The sequence below is a fragment of the Galendromus occidentalis genome, unplaced genomic scaffold (genome assembly GCF_000255335.2).
Source record: "Galendromus occidentalis unplaced genomic scaffold, Mocc_1.1 scf7180000077497, whole genome shotgun sequence".
NCBI classification, from domain to species: Eukaryota; Metazoa; Arthropoda; class Arachnida; order Mesostigmata; family Phytoseiidae; genus Galendromus; species Galendromus occidentalis.
The window spans coordinates 297,397-317,039 of NW_003805485.1; the positions used below are offsets into that span (position 1 = coordinate 297,397).

General features: G+C 52.6%; 1 protein-coding gene across 1 annotated transcript in view; it reads right to left on the reverse strand.

The window, feature by feature from the left end:
- LOC100905495 (hemicentin-1-like) overlaps positions 1-19,643 on the reverse strand; it is a 102,275-nt gene that overhangs the window by 13,281 nt on the left and 69,351 nt on the right. Inside the window, exons 2-4 of the mRNA XM_029112367.1 lie at positions 5,568-5,906; positions 4,483-4,599; positions 3,110-3,310 (exon numbers count right to left, since the gene is read on the reverse strand). Coding sequence (XP_028968200.1) covers positions 3,110-3,310; positions 4,483-4,599; positions 5,568-5,906 — 657 coding nt within the window. The remainder of the gene's footprint in view (positions 1-3,109; positions 3,311-4,482; positions 4,600-5,567; positions 5,907-19,643) is intronic.

Here is a 19,643-nt window from a genome sequence, read left to right on the forward strand (position 1 = left end):
GGAGCTTTCCCAAAGACGCTCCGAATCGTATTCCTCGCACCGGTTTCTCCTTGGCGCTCCAAGCTATACCTAGCGATACGTCGCGACACCGAATTTTTCTTCCGTTTCATTTACGGTCCCTCCCGGCCGCAGTATTCCATACGTATGCCGGTGGGGCTTTGCTCCGACTGCGAGTGAGGGAAAACCGCTGCTAAGGAGAAAGAGAAATGTGTTGCGGGAGAAGAAGACGACGAAATCAGCCTAGATCAAAGAGGGAGCGTAAAGGGGGTGAGTTAGCTTTAAGTAGATTATATAATCGATATCGATTTCTCCTTCCCGACCGCTGGCTGATCGTCGCTTGGCCGGTCAGCCTGGCTCGGGGAAGAGGGGTGACCGCCGCATCTTCATCCACCCTACGTGTGGGAGAAATGAACATCATACGACCGCTGGCACCGTCACCAGCATCGCTCGCAGCGGGGTTGGGGACTATTGAGTTGAGAGCTAGCTGTTCTCTCGCTCTTCTCCCCCATTCCGTCCCTCACTCAGAATGTTTTGTTCCCATCCTCGAAACGCCTCCCCTCTCTGGGGAGGTTCTCTCGTTTTTAAAGCATCGTTATTCCGGGCGGTTCATGATGATTTTCGGATATTTTGCCCACTCCCGCGTATCCGTCTTTGTTCTTCCCTTGCTCTTCCCATCCCCCTCATTTGTTCTCTGCTCTCCCACTGTGTCACTTGTCTGCCGCTCATTCCTTTCCCGACGGCGATTCTCTCCATGAGCATGTTTCCCCCCCGAGCTATTCAAGTTTCTTTAGGCTTGTGCTTCCTCAAGGCGTAGGTCGTTGTGCGTCTCCGTTATCTTCCACTGTTCCGTCGCGGTCTCCCCTTTCCTTCATTCACTCGGAGCCGGTGAGTCCGAGAAAGGGAGAATCCTCTGCGAAACCGTCCAGGTGCGACATTTTCAGGTGCGACATGGTCCAGGAGGATCCAAAGACAATAAATTTTGCGTTATCTCTGCAAAGAGGATCGGGTACTGTCTGTTGATCCTCAATAACTTTCGCGGAGTGACGAGCAGACAACTGCTCAACGAAAGAAAGTGCGTTCTCTTACGCCGGAGATGTTCGTGACGACAATTTTTCCATCGGGGAACAACGCTGTCCGAGCGAGAGGTGACGCTCTCTGGGGCTCCCGGACGGAATTTCCATGAGAATCTCCCGGAGGGTAGCCGCAAGGGTTTTAGTGAGAGAAACTCACAATTCCCGAAGCAGACAGAGTAAGAAAACTACCCGGCTCCGATCAATTCTCAACATCTGCGCGGTCAGAGATACATGGTACCATCACATGCTCTTGGGAGGTCGAATACTGTGCGAAGCAACTCGGAGAGAATTAGCTCGCACGGTAGCGACACCGTCGACTCCTTCCTCGCGGCGCGGCGTGCCGACCCCAGCCGCCAGCAGAGGGTTGACTTTCGCAGAGACTCGAACATGGCTGGTCGCGGTTCTCTGTGATCGACGCGGAAAACTAGGATAGGATTCTTTTGAGTCTCCGCAATTCTTCGCGCTGAATGTTGCTTTGAGCAACGGTACCACGATCACACCCAAGACCTGCGTCTCAGCCCGGGACTGGAACCCCTACGACAGTTCGAAGGCGGTTTTGAGGGAATTCTTCGAGGGAAACAGTGGAGCGATCGTTTCGTAATTTGGGCAGGCTCGCCGGGTTAATGGCGGCTTCATTAGATTCGCTTAACTGCTGAGTGATAGAGGAGCTCTCGGTAGAGATGGGGGCCTTGCGGGGACGGAAAGTAAATGAAAGACGAGAAAGCGGACGAGTCAGCGAATGAGTTGCAGTGATTGATGGAAACGGCTCATTCACACTCGGAAAATCAACTGTCTGCAGGATCGGGTTGCTCTGTCTCTCTGACTTCCCGCGAGCCAAGCGCGTAGTACTATCTCCGGTCTGGGTTTGTTCCTGACAAGCCCCTCCGGGATTTTCCGTCACGCAAGCCGTTCAGGGGCCACGGCGATGTTTTCATATCGAGATGAGTTTGCGGTATGTGTAGATGAGTTCCTGCTCGTGCTCTTTTCTGAGGCTTCACGTCGAGCTCGCGAACATGATCCGTGGCTCCCTCTGTCAGAATACGAAAAATCATCCCTCATCGATGGTTTGGGATCTATGAACAGATGAGGGATCCACGACCGAGAATACGTTGCGATAGATACGGTGGACGGTTTGACAGGAGGAGCAAGAAGAGGCAGAGCTGGGAAACACGAATGGAAGGGGTAGTGGGGGGGGGGCGGGAGCAGGAGCTTCGGATCGGGAGATACATATCCGGAATCGGAGAGGAATGAAACCCGAAGTGTATTTGAGAAATGAGACGATCCCGACGTCGAGGATGGCGGCAGAAGGGGTAAGGCGTTCCGTGGGGGAAACAGGGGGAGGGGGCGAGACCAGAGGGGGAAAGGCGAAGAGGACAACAAAAGGGAAGAGCCCAGATGATAAATCGAGCCGAACGCGGACTGGATCGAGCGTATGCAGAAGACAAATTGCAGATCGCCGATGCCTGCCCGTAAAAAGACACCATATTGCCATGCGACCCTGCAGAACAAGTATTAGATTCATCCTCTACCACGGGCTCCGATGTATTCCTCGCTCATAGAGCAAAGTAGGTATCTCCTTCGATCACTCGATCCTTCCCTCGGTAATCCCAGCCGCGAGCATTTCCCTGCATCTTGTTACGCTCTCCCATTCTGATACCTGGTGTCTATTGTACGTCCGTCTGCCGGTCCGGAGGTCGGCAAGTTGGCTTCTTCATTACGTGAAGCTTGAGATCCTCGAAAACTGATGAGAAGCAGAAGGACTTCTGCCGCCGTCCCGCATCTGACGCCCCGGCCCGACTTGATTGATCCTCCATGAGGAGCTATGTCTAACTACCGAACAGAGACGGTCTCTGAGATCTGTGATAGCTCGGCGAGTTCGCTCGAGGATCCATTTTCCGCATTGAGAGTGGTTCAGTCCATCGGATACTCTTCCTGTGACTGAATGTCTCCGTCCGGTCTCGCTCCCCACGGGTTCTCGGGTTTTTCTCTCGTTCAGAAATCGATCGTTCAACGGACGACGGAAGGAAAATACTCACAATTCAAGTCAATGATTACGCTTGACGAGACCGGATATGAAATGTTGTTGTTCGAAGCAGTACAGGTGAGCGTCGCCATCAGATCGTTGCGGGTGAGGGCAGGTATCTCGAGAACGTTTTTCGAGATTCCGTTCGATACGTTGTATTGATTGTCCAGTAGGAACGATTCCCGCCACCATGTTACGACGGGCGGCGGATTGCCTTTTGGGGAGAAATCGGATTTAAATGCACGAGCGAAAAAGAGCGACTCTTGTTCGATCCGATCTCGCTACGATCGGAACGTCCTGCGGATTCCTGAGAGATATCGACTGTGATTTCGACGCGGACCACGAGCGGACAGCATAGCGAGATCAGAATTGTAGATGCGATGTAATCACCGATCTTAATTCTGGAACGAATAATGAATGACGAGCTCCTCGCGTGTGCTGTCTGCCCCAATGTTTCCGCCTTCTATTTCTCTCAGCGGAGATCGGGGAATCCTCGCGGGATGGAACATGAGTGCTTTTTTCCTAGGCTTCGTTTGCTCATTGACGTATTTCTTTAGAAATTCAATTAAAGGCCTCTTGCACTCTTTCCTCGTAGCTTGTGCGCTTTCTGGATTCTGGCTGACTGTGTTCGTCACAGCTGCTCTCGATGTTTGTCGTCTGAGAACAGCGCAGTGTAATCAAATTCATTTAAATGCAGAACAGCTCACAGCCGAAAACAGTGGAGACGGGACAACACAGCGAGAAGCACGGCGGAAAGGAAGAGGATCGAACTCAGCCAAGAGGAAAGCTCGAGCAAAAACAACAGAGGACGTCGAGAGCACCGAGCGAGCGCAAGGAGACGGACGACTCCGACTAAACGGATTTTACGGAGATCCACGAGCGAACTATTGCACGAAGACGTTCCGCTACTTTTCGTGTGGGCAATACGCGTCAGGTATGTAAACGAGAAGCGTCTGAGAGTTGACGTGGAGAGATGACTCCTGTGGGGAAACAAATGAGAGGCGAGGCAAAGTTGTAGGCAGAAGATGAGAAAAATGAGATGCGATGCAAAATGCGGATGACTGACATAGAAAACTTCAGATGATGAGCCCGTCTCATCTGTCGTGCCTTCCCATACATTCATTGCTCACGAATTATTCATCCCACCCACTTCGCGAATGACTCTTGTCGTTCGCTCGACGACTCTCAAATTATCATTCTGCGAACAAATGAACGAACTACTCGAGACCGAACCTCAGGCCGGGAACATGCTCTCAGATGGGAATTGTTGAACAGGCGGCTCGTGTTACCTGGCTGTTTCGGCGACAATCTCAGAACAACTAGACGACCGCAGCTGACTCTGGTTGAGCCATACAATAGAGCTAGACACAATATGTCTCAACTTACCTCCTTCAACTTGACAATTCAGAATCAGTTTTTCCCCTTCGTTGTAGGGCCCGATGACGCTCTTCGACGGCAGAATGTTTCGGTTTTGGTCCGTGATTATAGGTTCGTTCGGCGGTACTGAAATCAGAGAAACGAAGTCGGAGCTTCCCTCGAATGCGTCACAAAATTCGAATGGGGCGGCGAGCGGCGGGAGGAGCCGGGCGCCGCCATCTTTATCGACCACTGAGGTGAGGTAATTGAAACGACCGTCGAGATTCCAGGACGGGGCCGGGACTGCTCGTACAAGGGTTCTTGAGCGTCCTAGGGCGGAGGAGCGCTTTTTTCGTTGTTTCGTTCCTCTGGGAACTCGTGTCACCTTCCGAGAGCTGGCTAGCCAGGCGTCGTCGTACAAACTACAACTTTGTCAAAAGTCCTCTCAGCTCCCGTTTCACAGCGTTCCGTGGAGCGAGAGAGGTCCTGCCGAGGCGAGCAGCAGCTCGAGCAGCGCAAAGAAAAAAGAGTCGCATATCGTTAAACGAGCACGCTTAGATGGCTTAGAGTCAGTCAGACTCGAGCTGCGGCTCAAAGCGAGCTTCCGAAGTGAAACTCGAAGGGGAGCAACGACTCGACGGCCGTCAGCTATTTGCACCCGAGGGAAGAGTTCTTTACCTGCTCACCTGCAAGCCTTGACGGCTCACCGCTTGACTGGCTTGCGAGTTGTCGGAATGACTTGTGCGTACAACGACGAGCTAACGTCACTTTCGGATTAGCGCTTGCCGGTCCGCTTTCTACCTTCTGCGCTTGCTGCCGTAGAAAAAATCAGGGACCGAGCCACTGCAACTCGCAAGGTCATCGTCGTTCACGCGACGAGACTAACGATGGCAAGTCGTTATTATTTCATAAACACGGCGAGTTTGGATCGCCTGAGGAGGCTCGCGTTCCCCCTCCAATAATCGCGGACCCGGATACGCAGGATCTCGGGTCGAGATCGAGCTCCATGGAGTTCTCTGCTTTATGGAGCCACGTCGTCGCAGGGAATATTTTCGATGGTCGTTCAAAATGCTGACGAGGGTCAGAAAAGTGAAGACGAGGGTCAGGATACTCACGAATGACCTTCAGGTGAACCTGGTAGTTCCGAGTTCGCTCCTTCTTGAAGTCGACACGGCAGCGGTAGAAACCTTCGTCGCCCTCCTGGACGGGAGCGAGTTGCAGAACCGAAGGGCTCGTGTCTGTTTTGAGGTGAGCTCGCTGAGCGAGCCAGTCGATGGGCGCATGATGAGCTTTGTGGAGTGTAGTTTTCCGAGCGTCTGCTGAATAAATCGGAGTCGTCGAATCATCTCTATACCAGAGCACTAACGACACTTCGTCCTCCGTCGAATTCGGCTGGATGTTGCACGGAAGCGAGGCGCGTTCGCCTAACACGCCGATCACCGTTATCGTGGGCTCTGCAAAGACGATAAACGAACTTTAGCCAATCATTCTGTCGGCCAGCCAAGCGACTCAGAAAATCTCCCTCCCCCTTTTTTCTCCGGGATACGGCTCCGAACAAGAAAGGGCTTTCCCGCGGCTGAGAACCATTCAGAGGATCAGGACCCTCCGGAAACGATTGAGAATCGCGTACTCGACAAGGTTCTCGATCATTGATGGGAACGAGAAACTTCTGAAAAATGCCAAAGCAAGGTGGATTTGGAAACTAAAGTACCTATATATTTCTCTCCGAATCAGGATTCATCGCTCGAGGGGACCGACTTCCCGATTGGCCCAGGCTTCAATGATAATGAATTGGGCCGCACCAATCCTATGATTTTTAGCTGTCTCCTCATATCGTCATCGGGTAGCCATACATCTTTGACCGATTCTTATGCGAAGACCGTCGCCGTCATCTGCAAAACCAATGTAGGCAGCTGCGCCAACATCCTCACTTCTGCTGGGACATCGTCTGACTCCATATGGAGCTCTTCTGCTCATTTCATGCACCTCCGATGGTTGATCGCATTCTGTTATCAGGCCCGGATCGCTCGAAACTCTGCGCCAGAGTGTTCTACTTTTTGGAGGTCGTCGGCAGCTCAATAAGGAGGTGGTCTTGCTTCTTTCCGGTTCGTCGGTCCCGTGTCAGAATTGCCGGGTGAGTGGGCTGCTAGGTGTTGAAAAGCGTTTACGCTCTAAATGTGGATGGATTTTTTTCTTCATCTCGCCAACTACCGCGACTACTGCTACCACTCATTTACTCCGAGGCGACCGAGGCAGCTGTAGCCAACCAGCAAGAGAGCCGGCCGCACAAATTGAGTAAAAACCGGAGCAGGTGTTGCCATCGTCTTCCAGCATCAGGGAAAAATAAATACGGATGGGGAAAGCGCTATATCAGCAAGAAAATGAGTAGGTGGAAGTGAATCTCGATCATACTCGCGCTCTTCCAAGCTGCGAACGTTCCCCGCTATTACGGGAGGGGGAAAATGCGGGAAGGATGGGAGAGCGCACAAAATACGTCATTCCTGTACCTCCCGGATCGGAGCTTTCGTTTGTGTTCTGCTTTATCGGGAGACATGAGAAGCGGTTTCTTGCTCTGGGGGCACGAGAATCCAACTTCCGATAATGATCAATGCTCTCTCTGAAGGCTCGTTCTCCATCCAGCTAAATATTGGCAGGCATTCCTCTTGCATGACGTATCTGTCCGTGACAAACATAATCCAACAATCGGATTGAAGTTGGAAAAGCAATCGAAGAAACGTCCTCCCACCAGATCGGGAAGTTCCCGCTCCGTCTCAAGTCTTATTCATATTCTAATGCTCCCGGGAGAAAATCTCGAAGAGTCGCTCGCGCGGGAAAGTTCCGGCGAGAGTCTCGAACCGGGAGCCGATCTGTCGGAGGGAAGTCTGTTCATAGTTCGCGCTTACGGTCGTTCAGCGAATGAACGTCGGAACGTCTTAGCTGGCAAGTAGCAGATTTCCAAATCTTTTTCCTTGGGTTTTTTGTGCCCATAAAAATAGTTTCACACTTGGCTGTGCTCCTTGTAGAGACGAACGGCGGGATGAACGACCAAGCGGCGTTCGGACGAGCGAGCGAGCGCTCCACCGATGTCGAAGCGGATTCCGCGGATAGAGAAAATGCAAGAACCAGTCGGCCAGTTTTTGTACGCGACGCCAACGCTCGGATCTACGGACTCTCGGTACGATGCAACGACAAAACGGAGTCTTGGGTAAACGTTCCTTCGGCGTAGAGGTAGGAGCTTTTGCACGGAATTTCTCCTCCGAGCGGCTCGTCATTGATTGGCTCCCGCCGGATCTTCTAGGCCTGCCTGACGCGGTCTATTCCGTCGTCGTAGACTTTCATGAGCATCAAATTTTCCCCGCAGAGAGCTCGATCTCGCTCCGCACATCATCCAATCGTCTTTGCGCCTCCACCCTCGTTCGTGGGGTTTTGATTCTCGAGCTCCGATTCCACACTCCAGCGAGTGTTCTTGTCCTCTTGTAATAATTGGACTCATCAGATCCCACACTCGCCCTCACTGCCTCCACTTCGCCGTCTCCGCCCCGAGTTCTCGCCTCTGTCTCCCCCTGTCTCACGAGGCTCCTTCCAGTCCTTCATGGACTCGCAGTCCGCCCTCCCTCCAGTCGAGGGGACTCGCACGGACTCACCGGTTCTCCTATACTCTTACGTCCGCATAATACCGGGCGTAGACTTTCTAATGGGGGAGTTTCCTTTGATATGCAAGCATTCCCCAAGAGACGAGCATCTCCCGAGGGGTCGAGAGTTGAGACGGGCAGTCCGTGGAAGGCTCTTGCAGGGGGCTGCAGATCGAGCTCCACGTAACCGTAGAATGGGAACAGTGTCAGCTGAATATCACTCGTCAGATCAGTCAAGGGGATCCAAGCATCGCTCTCTATTCCTCTGTCGCGGAGGAGGCTCAGCGAGAAAATGGGGGAGGGGATCGCTGATACATTGACGTTCTCACGGCCAAGCCGAAGAAGGTTGAGTGTACAGTTTCCAAGCGCCAATAGATGAAAATTTGAAAATTATTATCGCCAAGTTGTTGTCGTGAGCAGCCGTGCCGAGTAAGGCGACGCTTCGGTGAAGATAGGGCTACGTCTGCATCATCGTGATCGCCCCGAAGACTGCTGTGTTCTGACGGCGGGCAGAGTTGAGACTTTCTTCCAAGCTCCATCCTCCTCCGAATCGTTCTCCAGATCCGAAATCTCAAACGATTTCACTGATTCATGTTTGATGGCGATTTCGATACCTGAGTTCGCTGAACTCGGACAGCGGGCGAGAGGGAAATGCGCCGAAGATTCCGAGAACCGGCAGCAAGAGTGCGCAGGGAAAAACGTGCGCGGGGCGATTTTGTAAGCAGCACAATCAAGAATGCATGAGTTGCGTTTCGAGATCCGTTCTCCTCAGAGCAGTCCTTCCTCTCATCCTTCCTCGATATCAGTCTCGCCATCCTGGTACTCTTCTTCCCTCTCGCCTTGCTACTCACGCTGCCGCTCACGCTCCACCTATTAAAATCCTTCTCTCTCTCTTCCATTTGAAACATCATGTTCTCCTCCCTCCCTCCCTGGGTCCTCCTTCTTCGGTGTCTCCACTTGGTTTCTCTTGCTTTCTCCTGTATCACTCCCTCTTGACATGTTGTTTGGCCACTAGCCTATAGCGTGCGTTTGTGTCATCGACGACCGGCTCTCATACATGTACGCTCGACGTGGGTAGCCGATATAGAGAATACGGGGGGAATACGTGTGCACGTTCGGATGGATGTAATATTTGCAGCGGATTTTGCCCGCATTTCGTCGCACTCGGCGAACCCATTTCTCATGACGCGCTCTGTAACGATCAAGATAAATGGAGAATTGCGCGATGGGAGCGGTACTGCGGACTAAACTCTGCCTCAATCCCGCTCTCCCCGGGAAGAAATTTGGTTTTTGGGGGGGGGGAAGGAAGGGGGAATTCAACGAGAGTGCGAATCGTAGCACGCGGGATCTGAACCCACAGGAGACGCTGAACAACTTTCCAAAGTCCAATGCGTAGAGGCATACTTCGAGCGTATCCATGTAAGTCGGCGGACGGTCGTCACGGCAAGCTTGTTCGGTTTGCACGTGAGCTTGTTTTACACGGATAAGTGGGCATGAACACGTTTTGAGTAAATCCCAGTCCGCTCCTGGTTTTCACCGGCTTAGCTCACACAACGGATCCCTCGCTTCTCTCATATTGATGATGCTGAGATTTGTAATTGATCCTGGATTTACGAGATTTCGGAAACTCCGCAGTCAACTTGCGAGAAAGCCTCTTCTTAGTATCGATCCATGGTCATGGTGATGGAATTCCTCCAGTACTATTCCTGGGGATCTCTTGACAATTGACTGACAAACATAGGGAGGGGAAGTAATAACGGAAGAGGGGACGACGTTGGCGGAATTGGATATAGAAAGAGGGAGGTTGGGAGTGAGGGGGAGAGAGAAACGACTCGGGCAAGTTGAGAGGAGGAACGATTCCAGCGGAATTGCTGTTTGTGTTCGTCCCGAGAAACCTCGGGGAAAACACAAGAGCGGTAAAAATGTAGAGAACAAGGAAAAGCGACAGCGGAAAGGGTAAAAGACTTAGAGAAGTAATGAAGGAGGCAGGTCCTCATGTCTTCTCTGCTTCGTTCAGCGTTGTAACTAACCGCATCAAGGGAGAGAGCGACGAAAACAAGGACGACAATGCGGCGCCTGACAGCCTTCGAAACCCCTTATGAACCTCTTAAGACGTGTTACGCCGACAAGCAGCTCCGCTCCGTCAAATCTTATGAAGACAAGCAGAGCATCAAACTCCCCGACTCCAGTATATGTCTTTCAATGATGGCTTCTGTCACACATCCCCCCTCTCTACCCACGCTGGCGTTGCTCCCACCGATGTGGTCTCTCGGATGTGTACCGTCGCCGGGGGTCTCCGGATGTTTTCGCTGGGGCGCCGGCGTTTGTTTTCCTGGCAGAATTGTAGCCAGACCCTCGTTCTCGAAATTTCCCCCCCCCTCTCCTTCGTGAAGGTTGTTCTCCCGAACCCGGATATTGTCCTTGTGAGCCTGCGATGTTCTCCGGCGTTCGGATATCGTCCTTGCGCTTGTTTCCTCCTCGATCGAGTTTGCTCAGCAGCGCGATCAGCGGACTTGAAACGCTCTTTTGCTTGCTCCCCGGACGGATAACGATAATTCAGCTCGCGCTGAATAAAAACCGGTGGAAAGAATGACGCTCGCCGAGCAAAAACTCCGATGACGACCAGCAGCCGAACGTCGTTGAGAGAAGTTCTCCGTCGTAGGTTTCCTCCGTCTCTTATATTTTTCTCTCGTTATCGCTCCGTTGCTTTCGGAAGGATCCGTCCGCTGTTCAACAAAATAAAACTCTGAATCCATCACAATCAGTAGTCTCGGCGGATAGCTCCCTTTTTCGCTCCGAGGGTCACAAGAAGGATGAGTAGGAAACGCGTAGAAAAAAAGATAACAAGAAAGGACTCGCAGTAGCAGAGCAAGTCCTGAACTGGCGTTCGAGGCCATTTGGCTGAGCGCTACAAACGGCTATAAGTAGCGCGGCAACCCCCGGGTTACGGACTCGGGCAACTTTCATCTCTTGGGGGTATTTTGAGAGTATGTGCCGCAAGAGAGAACTCACGAAGGGTTGGGACCCTTGCGCGAGCTCGAGAGTAAATAAGGAGGATCAAAGACGCTCAGCTCTGGAAGCTCATAAATCGTGAAAACAGCTCGGGGATCCATTTTAGACGATCAGCCTGGATTGTGATAAGTGTTTGAATACATCCGGGCTCCATCAAATCCCCTCCAATCCGTAGTATCCAGTGCCGGGACTTTCTCATTCCAAAATCAGGGAAGAGATCCCCAAATCTCGGGGACACGATCGCTTACTGGCTTAGTCTAGTCGAGAGAAACTCGAGGAGAGGAGGTCGTCCGCGTTCCGGCCCAGTTGGAACCGGGACAGCGTGATCGAAGATCGCTGGGGGCCGGAATCTGGATGGGGTCGGAATCTGGATGGCGTCGAAAACTCCGCGTCGGAGTCCCAGCTGGAACCTTGCATAAGTAGCCATTGGAATATGCTCGAGGTGAATTTCCGCTCAGACGATGATGACGGCCATCAATTCATGAGAGCGGCGTTAATAGCTTCATGGGCTGACGAGTCGATGATAGGGGACTCGAATCAGAGGCGGACATCGATTCAGATCCAAGAATCCAGATCCGGCGAGAGGGAGCGAGGAACGCGGACCAAAATGTCACATTATTGGTGGACGAGGCGAGAGGAAGGGCGATACCTAGGAAACTGTACCAACAGGTTCGAGCGAGCGACCGCAGCGGTTGCGGCGTATGGTGATCAATTATGGAGATTCAGGAAACTCGGGCACTCACTTTTCTTCATGCACATACTGCATCAAATATTGCTCGCCTTAGATTCAATGATCGTATCCCTATGGAAGCCTCAATCACGGTGAGGGAACGAGCGGCCGAGCGAATTGAAATACGCGGGATTAAGGAAAACAAGAACCGAGGGAGGGGTCGACCGGAAAATCAGAAACGCGGACGGAGAGAGAAATCTAGCCCAAGAGTCTGGAATCAGTGCGTAGAGGAGGCAAATATCGAGCCCTTATCACGCAGCGCGAACATCACCTCAGAGTGTACTCATCGATGATACCCTGTGGTGAGTCGCCTCTGCCTCGAGCGTGCGTAGGCGCCAAGATGAGCTGCGGATTACTTAGAAGTCATCAACTTGGCCTCGGATTAGTTTCATGTTTATATCTCATTCTCGAGCTCATAAGGCTATTCGCGTCGCCCGAGGTCATCGCGGCTCTCGACTCCCTCAGGTTTCTAGGAAAAATTCCACGATGCAATGATGGTTCGTCCTATCGACGGAATCGAGTCCTCATGCTGTCTCGCGGTCTTTCCTCTGATGCATTATCGTGGGTTTCTTCCGCAACGGTCGTCATCTGGATCTGCGCTGTCGCGATCGACCACGTCTTGCGAATAATTCATGATATTCTTGGATATCGAGAACTATGTCGTAGTGATCGATAAATGGCTCCGGTGCGAGCGCGACATGGTCTCCCGATGGTCTGCGGTGGCAACTGATCGAATCACCTTGAGTCAGCGATCTGTATGTACAACAAGTATTCCTCGACGAATGTGAGCAATCGATTTCATGGCTGACATCTCTACAATCATGGAACTCGCTGAGTAAATCCAAGGAAGAGGAGCTGCGACCACGCTCCTTGTTATTCGGGATCAACCGAATGAACCCGCCATGACCAGACGACCCCATCAGATCCCCTGATCAGGGGGTCGAAGGGCGTCTCGGATCCCAGAGGTCAAAAAAAGCTGCTCAAGGAGGAGCTTCCAACATCGTCGCCGAAGGAGAAGGGTCAGTGCCTCCTCTCGAAATCCCTGGAGGAATTCCCCAGCGGAGAACGGGCCAAGCGTTCGAGAGAGCGCTAATATCTTCGATAGCGAGAATCTGAGGATATTCTCGGCCGCATTGATCGGCGCGGTGCCGAAAGTCACTCTATCCTCGGGAAACCTTGTGAGGCTAGAGTGCAAACACTCCAGTATCCGTCATACGTGCCTTCTCTCTCTCCTTCGTAACGAAATCTCGCTGTATCGGATCAAGTGACCTCAGGTGTTTGCTCGGCAACTCTGATTCGCCGTCGCGCGCTTCTGTGGAGTCGAGACCCTCGGTGGAAATCTCGGGCATACGGATAAGCATCCAGACTCCGTCGAGACTCGGCAAACAGAAGTCATGATAGAGCGCCGCATCACTGATTCAAACGCTCCACTTCCACCGATGGGACGCGTGGAGGTGACGAAATGTCGTATTTCGTGCGCGAATTCCTAGCGATGCATCACCGACTCAGCGACGAATCCATAACGTATTTTCTAGGTCAGCCCTAGGCTTGTCGAATTGAAGGGCTCCATCAACGGGACATTACTCATGGTGTGTCGGACGACGACGGATTTCTCTTCGTCCGACAGGAAGCTGACCCGGAGCGCACTGAAATGAGAAGTCATCCAGACAACTGAGCGGATGATCCCATCCCGTGATACCCGTGACATGGATCCGTCTAGACCTGATAAGCTCTCACGTGCGTACGCCAGATCCCGGATCTCGATCAACGCGGATTCCGGCTCCAGGCCGACGCTCACATGGACGCAACCATTGAAGTAAAGCCACGTTCGACTCCAACATGCCTCGCGTGATTCAGTTTCCCCCTTTCTACCCCATCTCCGGCTTGTGAACGAAGCACAGCCTCGTTCAGCGTATACGTTCGACGTGGAGCCTCGCTTCATACATCGAGTCGTAGACTCCACGAATACTTACGACTTATGGCCCGGGCTCGCGTCACGTACAACAGCCTTCGACGTGAAGGATTTGAACTCATCACACCCTTACGGAGCGAACGTGAGTAATTTGGGAGCCCGTGAAGTACGAAAGAGACTTCATGTGACCCTCGAAATCAGCTACGGATGCACCAGCTATCGTAGGCTGAAATGCCATGGGACAGAGTTTTCCCTTCACGTTGATAAGACGCGAGCTCGCGGAACTGAATCTGGGGGAAAAAGAAACTCGGAGGAGCGAATCTCATCGAGAACGTGTACTCGGACTGGGAATGTTTTGACTACTGTGAGCCAGATGCTCCGCTGCTCGCTCGTTCTGAAGTTGACCAGGAATACGCTTAATACGCCTGACACCTTGTCGTGACGACAATGATGACCTGGGCTTAACATCACTCATAGATATCATCGTGCAGTTCCGATCAGTTCCGTGCTATATTCAGATCAGCCCCTCCCTCGAAATGCACCAGAGTGAAAGCCCGATGAAGCTGTCCGATCGGAAGCCGCACGGTGAGGTGAGTTCAGACTGAATGGGGTCTCCGTGCGCCCGCTGGAACCATTCCTTATCTTAGCACCCAGAAACGTCCGTCACCGGCCTGAATTGGATTCTCAACCGTTGCCTTATCTATTCTTGTGTCTTGACATGTGGGTTTCAACTTCCGCTCGATTCGAGTCCTCGACCGATTACGGAGATGAATCGATTGAATGGCGAGTCGGGACTTGGATATGTATGCATAAAAACAGGTGTACCTGACCCATTGTCCGATGGAATATTAAAGACATCGAGCGAGCTCAGCCGGCGGAGCCGACTGCGGGAAATTTCATCGACTAAGAGCTAGATCATCGAAAGTTCTAGGAGTCGCGAGGAATTCAAGGAATACTGCCGCTTCGAGGGTTGTGCATGGCTTGTTGCACTACTCGACACTCTATTGACTACCCATCATTGACCGCTTCCATCGATTGGAATTCCGGCGGAAGATATGGCTCCTCACGATTAAGGGCACTGTCTCTCCCCGGGAGCGACTCTGGGCATGGACGTCCTGAGTGTCCTCGGTGGTAGGATAAATGAATATTCAACATGGATCGCGCAGGCCGACACAGCGTGGCACAGCCGGACAGGAGTGATTCCTTATTCATTTCCTGCATTCGAAACATCGGTTGATGTCGTATGGCGATCGGAATCGCTTGGTCTCAGGAACGCGGGGCGTATTGAAGAATGAGCTTCAAGATTGAGATGTTCAGTGTGTCGGGATGCTTAGAACCGATTCCTCGATTCATTCCGCGACGGGCATGAAAATCTTTCAAGCGTCATCTGGAAATGCCCCCGCCCGTTCGTGGATCGCAAATGCCCAATTTTTGATATAGCCGATCAAAGCAGACGTGCTCGGTCAAAGGGCACCAGTGGCTGGCGGTCTCAAGGGGGAATGGTGACCCGACATTTTCGCTTTCAGAGTGTTTCGCCGCCGAGAACTTTAATTAAGGATGAGGAATAGTTAGCCGAGCCTAGTCCTATGGGGAGAACAGGAGGAGCATCCGTCTGGCAGAGGAATTGAAAACCTCTGGCAGAAATATAGTGCTCGTCAGCCATGCGTTTTCGGTCTCATTAAGAATACCATGGGAATTTTAGATTTGGAGTCCGTTCCGCTCTCCGGAACAAAAGAATTGTCGAAGATGAGAGCACCATTTGTGGAGCTTCGAGGACAAGGTACATTCACCGATTTTCAATCAGACAGGCTCTCGGGAATCTCCCCGGACGCGGGAAACGCTGAGCTTCATCGCGGCTATTCTCGTCTTCCCGCGATTGCCTCGCGTCCGCTCCTCCACGGGAAAATCAGAAGCTCTCCAACTTCGTCTGATATAACTTCGGAGTCGCATACTCGAAACCTGGAATCAGGACCTAGGGTCCTGGAGCGTCAACGCATGATGAGCCAACCGAGAGGACCTGAGGGATGCATTCCGGATCTCAAGAATCAAGTCATGAGGACCCACATCCAACTCAATGGAGACTCGCCAAGCCTACTCTCAGATAATGACCGGGTAGTTCTCCTCCTCAGGAGCCACTGGCTAGGGAGCCGCAAGCGACGGGGGCCTGCAGCCCTGCGGTGGTCGTCATATCGAATCTCGCCCGAGTTCAGATGTTTACAAAACCTAAGCACCTAACATTGGGAGCCTTTCCGAGAGAAAGCGGACGAGGCAGATTTCTCGCTGAGAACCAACACCATATTTACGACTGTGGCTCTGACCGTCTCCCCTAACTTCGTCGACCGACACGGCAGCAGTGATGGGGTCCATGGTCGACGGATCGGTAGCGTTGGCACCCGGCAGACTCAATAATTATCCCCGAAACCGCAATCACGAGTCGGTCAGTGGTGAGTCCAATCGGCAAATAGCACCGCCATAACCAACCTCCTCACTACCTGATGCTCCTCGGACGAATCGACTCGCAATCCAAGTCAGAGACTCACCAAACACTCCACTTACCACCGCACCACCGAATCGGGCTGGACGAGCACAAGCCGAGGGTTCGCTGGGACGAGAGGTCCTCAAGGAATCATTCCTGCGGGCGAGCGATAACTAAGCAATGAAGCAAACCCAGTTTTGCTCTTACTACGCCCCAGGTGCTTACCCCAGCCCATTCCGCTCCCACCATACAACGCTGAGCCCCATCATCACAACGCTTTGTCGAGCGACTGTTCGGGTCAGAGCTGGCGGGCTGGGAAATGAACGGACGGATGGACGAACGCACGGATGGGCAAGCAAGCAAATAAGCAACCGTAAGTACAACTGCCGAGCAGCATAGAATACGCATTGCGTGTTATTTCTCCGACGAACAAACGAATGGAACGACCAGCCCCCGCATTCGGGCCAGTCAACAGGGCAACAAGGTAGTAGTCGTCAGCGGCAGCTCTGGGGATGGAGGAGAAGTTCCCAACGAGGAAGATCCGGTAATGAGCCGCAAGGTTGTTCTCTAACGACCCACCTCCGCTGGGTTGCGTTCTACAACCGATTGCTTGACAAGAGACCGATCGACCGACAGACCAAGCGAACGAACGAACGTCCAACCAATGAACCCTAACATCGGTCCCGGAGGAACGGTCGGTCTTCTTCCTAGCTGTGAGACTCATTTCAGCGATGATCCACAGCCTTGAGCTACTATTGATACAGCAACAGAGGATGATCACGAGGTCGCACAGCCGAATAGAATGATTCCTGTGTTTCCGGGTAATCCGTCACGACGAACTCCTAATCCTATTCTGCGATGAGATGGGAAGAGTCAGAATTGTTTTCTATTGTCGCGGCTAAACGACGAAGATCTTCGACTGGGCGAGTTCCGTGAGTGCACCTCTCCGAACGCCGATGGGGAAGACCGACTGGAAAAATTGAAAGCTTTCTAATAATAATCCTCTCCTGAGCGACGACCACAGAAAACCAATCTTGCTTGTCGAGGAGAGAAGCGCTTTCCGAGGGTGCTCGGAACTTCCTCCGCGGCTCCTCTCATCGTCAGCGCTGCCGGTCGCTCGTGTCTGCGAACCGAAAATAGACGCTATTGCAGCTCGCAATGGACCTCCTTCGCACGAGGGCTGAACTGAAAATGGAAATTGTACTCGCTTTCCGCGGGGATTCCCTACGGTCCGCTTGCCGCTAAGGTCCCAACGGGTGTTTCTGAGGAGTATTCCTCCCAGGAAACCGGAAAGGTATTCTGTGCCCTGAGGCGTTCCATGAACAGCGCAACGGAGGAATCATGAGGAGTCTGGGAACGAGGGAGGCGAAGAATCGGAAGGGAATGAGGGCATCAAATATTGCGGGAAGAACGGGAAAACTGCCCGGAGCTACGCGAGTTGAGGGTTGAGGTTAAATCGGGAGAGGCGACACGTCGGATGAATGAAAAGAATCAAGGCCACGCCAAGGAGTAATCAATCCTGGTAGAGAGAGGCGAGTCGTGCTGTAGTCGTGATCGACCTTAGAGATATCCGACATACATCGAAAAGATCGATGCGGCCGTACAGGGACGTTCGGGAGTCGCTAGAACCATCGCCTACGCCAGTATCGAACTCGTAAGGGGCACGAGGATGTACTCAATCTTCTCCGCGGAAGCGCTCGTCTCGACGCCGATGATCTGATGTTCGTCCGCTTCCTATCTATGTAGCGTTCGTGCTGATAACGCTCGCTCGGGAATTATCCGCTTCTATGCGAGAACAAAACAGGATCACCAATTATTTGATCCTGACATGAGGGTAGTGCTCCGTATCGAGGTTCCGATCTCGAGGCTTGAGCCTGCTCCGTATCCATCCACTCACGTCTGGATTCTTCTTATCTGTATGTAAACACGCGGCAAGGCGTCCCGCGACGTCCCTGTGGCACGGAGTGTCTGGTCGAACTTACTCGAAACGGGTCCACAGGTCGATAATTTGTGTACTGTAGAGATAATGACGAGCTCGTGCCTCTGAGGTGTGACAGCAGATTGGTCCGGAAAGTGCGTACCGAACGACAACTTCCGATCCTACGGGGTAATCCTGTCCTCGACGCAGCGCAGTGGGCGAGTTTGTGCCCTGGAGTGAAGCGCATGGTGCGATCCCCTGGATGCCCGAGCCGACGATGGAGAATTGATCCGGGAACTGCGCACGAACGATGGGAAACAGGCCGGAGTCCGGCAGTACTTTCATGCGGTTGAGCTTCTCTAATTCGGTGTAGCCGCGTTTGACGTCCATTTAGCTCGGACGGACGTCGACGACTCGCTAGTATGCGACGATTGTCTGGAATGGTGATCGATCGCCGTGTCCGAATTCAGGTTTCACTGAAGCGGATCACCCGCGTGAAGCAAGGATCGGATATCATGACCGGGACGGATACCCTAGTTTCAACGCGTACTACAGTCGGACAGGAAATGACATGCTAGTCGCACGACGTCCAGAACTGAGATACGGGAGCTCGCGACTTGTCCCAGGGGAATGTTCGCCCGCCGTCGAGCGGTTCCTCATTTGATACAATCGTGTTATTCCTCGGCATTATGAAACCCCGCATGATGCATAGGCCAGGCGAGAGATTACTGTGGTGATAATTGTTGTTGCAGCAGCGAGGTGGTCGCGATCGGGGCGATGTCCACACCGAGTCTGCCCCATGCAACAGCCGGGAATCCCCGCGCAAATGAAAACCCTTGAATAATTCCACTCGCGTCCATTTGGGTCGATTCATTTGATACTAATTTCGTTAACAGTTCGGAGCGGCGGAGGACCCGGGAGGCGTAACGGAATGATGGAGAGGAGGTCACCTCATCTCGTATTCATAAACCGATGTCCTTGGGCTCACTGTCAGAATCGTCTGGAGCAATTGAATGCTCCCGGGGTCGATTGTCCGACACTTCTGCAGCGGGACTGAGTTTCTGGAAACTTCTACCGCTTCATCCAATGTTCTTGCCGCGGATTATTCGGCATGCAGCTCCGCGATGTGTATGGGAAATAGTGGGATTGAGTGACTTCTTCCACGCAGAAACTGGCACGTCGATCGATACCCGGTGATATCCATGTAAGATCGAGTTGCACTGTTTGCGAGAGCTTCGAGAGAATCCTCGAGAGAAGCGTTCCCTTACTCGCTCGCGCCGGAGGGATGAGTCGGAGATTCTCGACTTCGACGCCTTAAAAGTCGCCTGGCCGATATTTTTTTAATGGACGCATGTCGGATCGACGGGAACGTGGGAGAGATAAACGAATTACATGGACGCTGAAGCCGAGGGAACAGTGACGAGTTTTTTCGATGCCTTCCCGGCGAATCTCGTATCTGTCTACCGATGCAATCATCAATTTCTTCGGGATAATTGATCGAAACAAGCCCG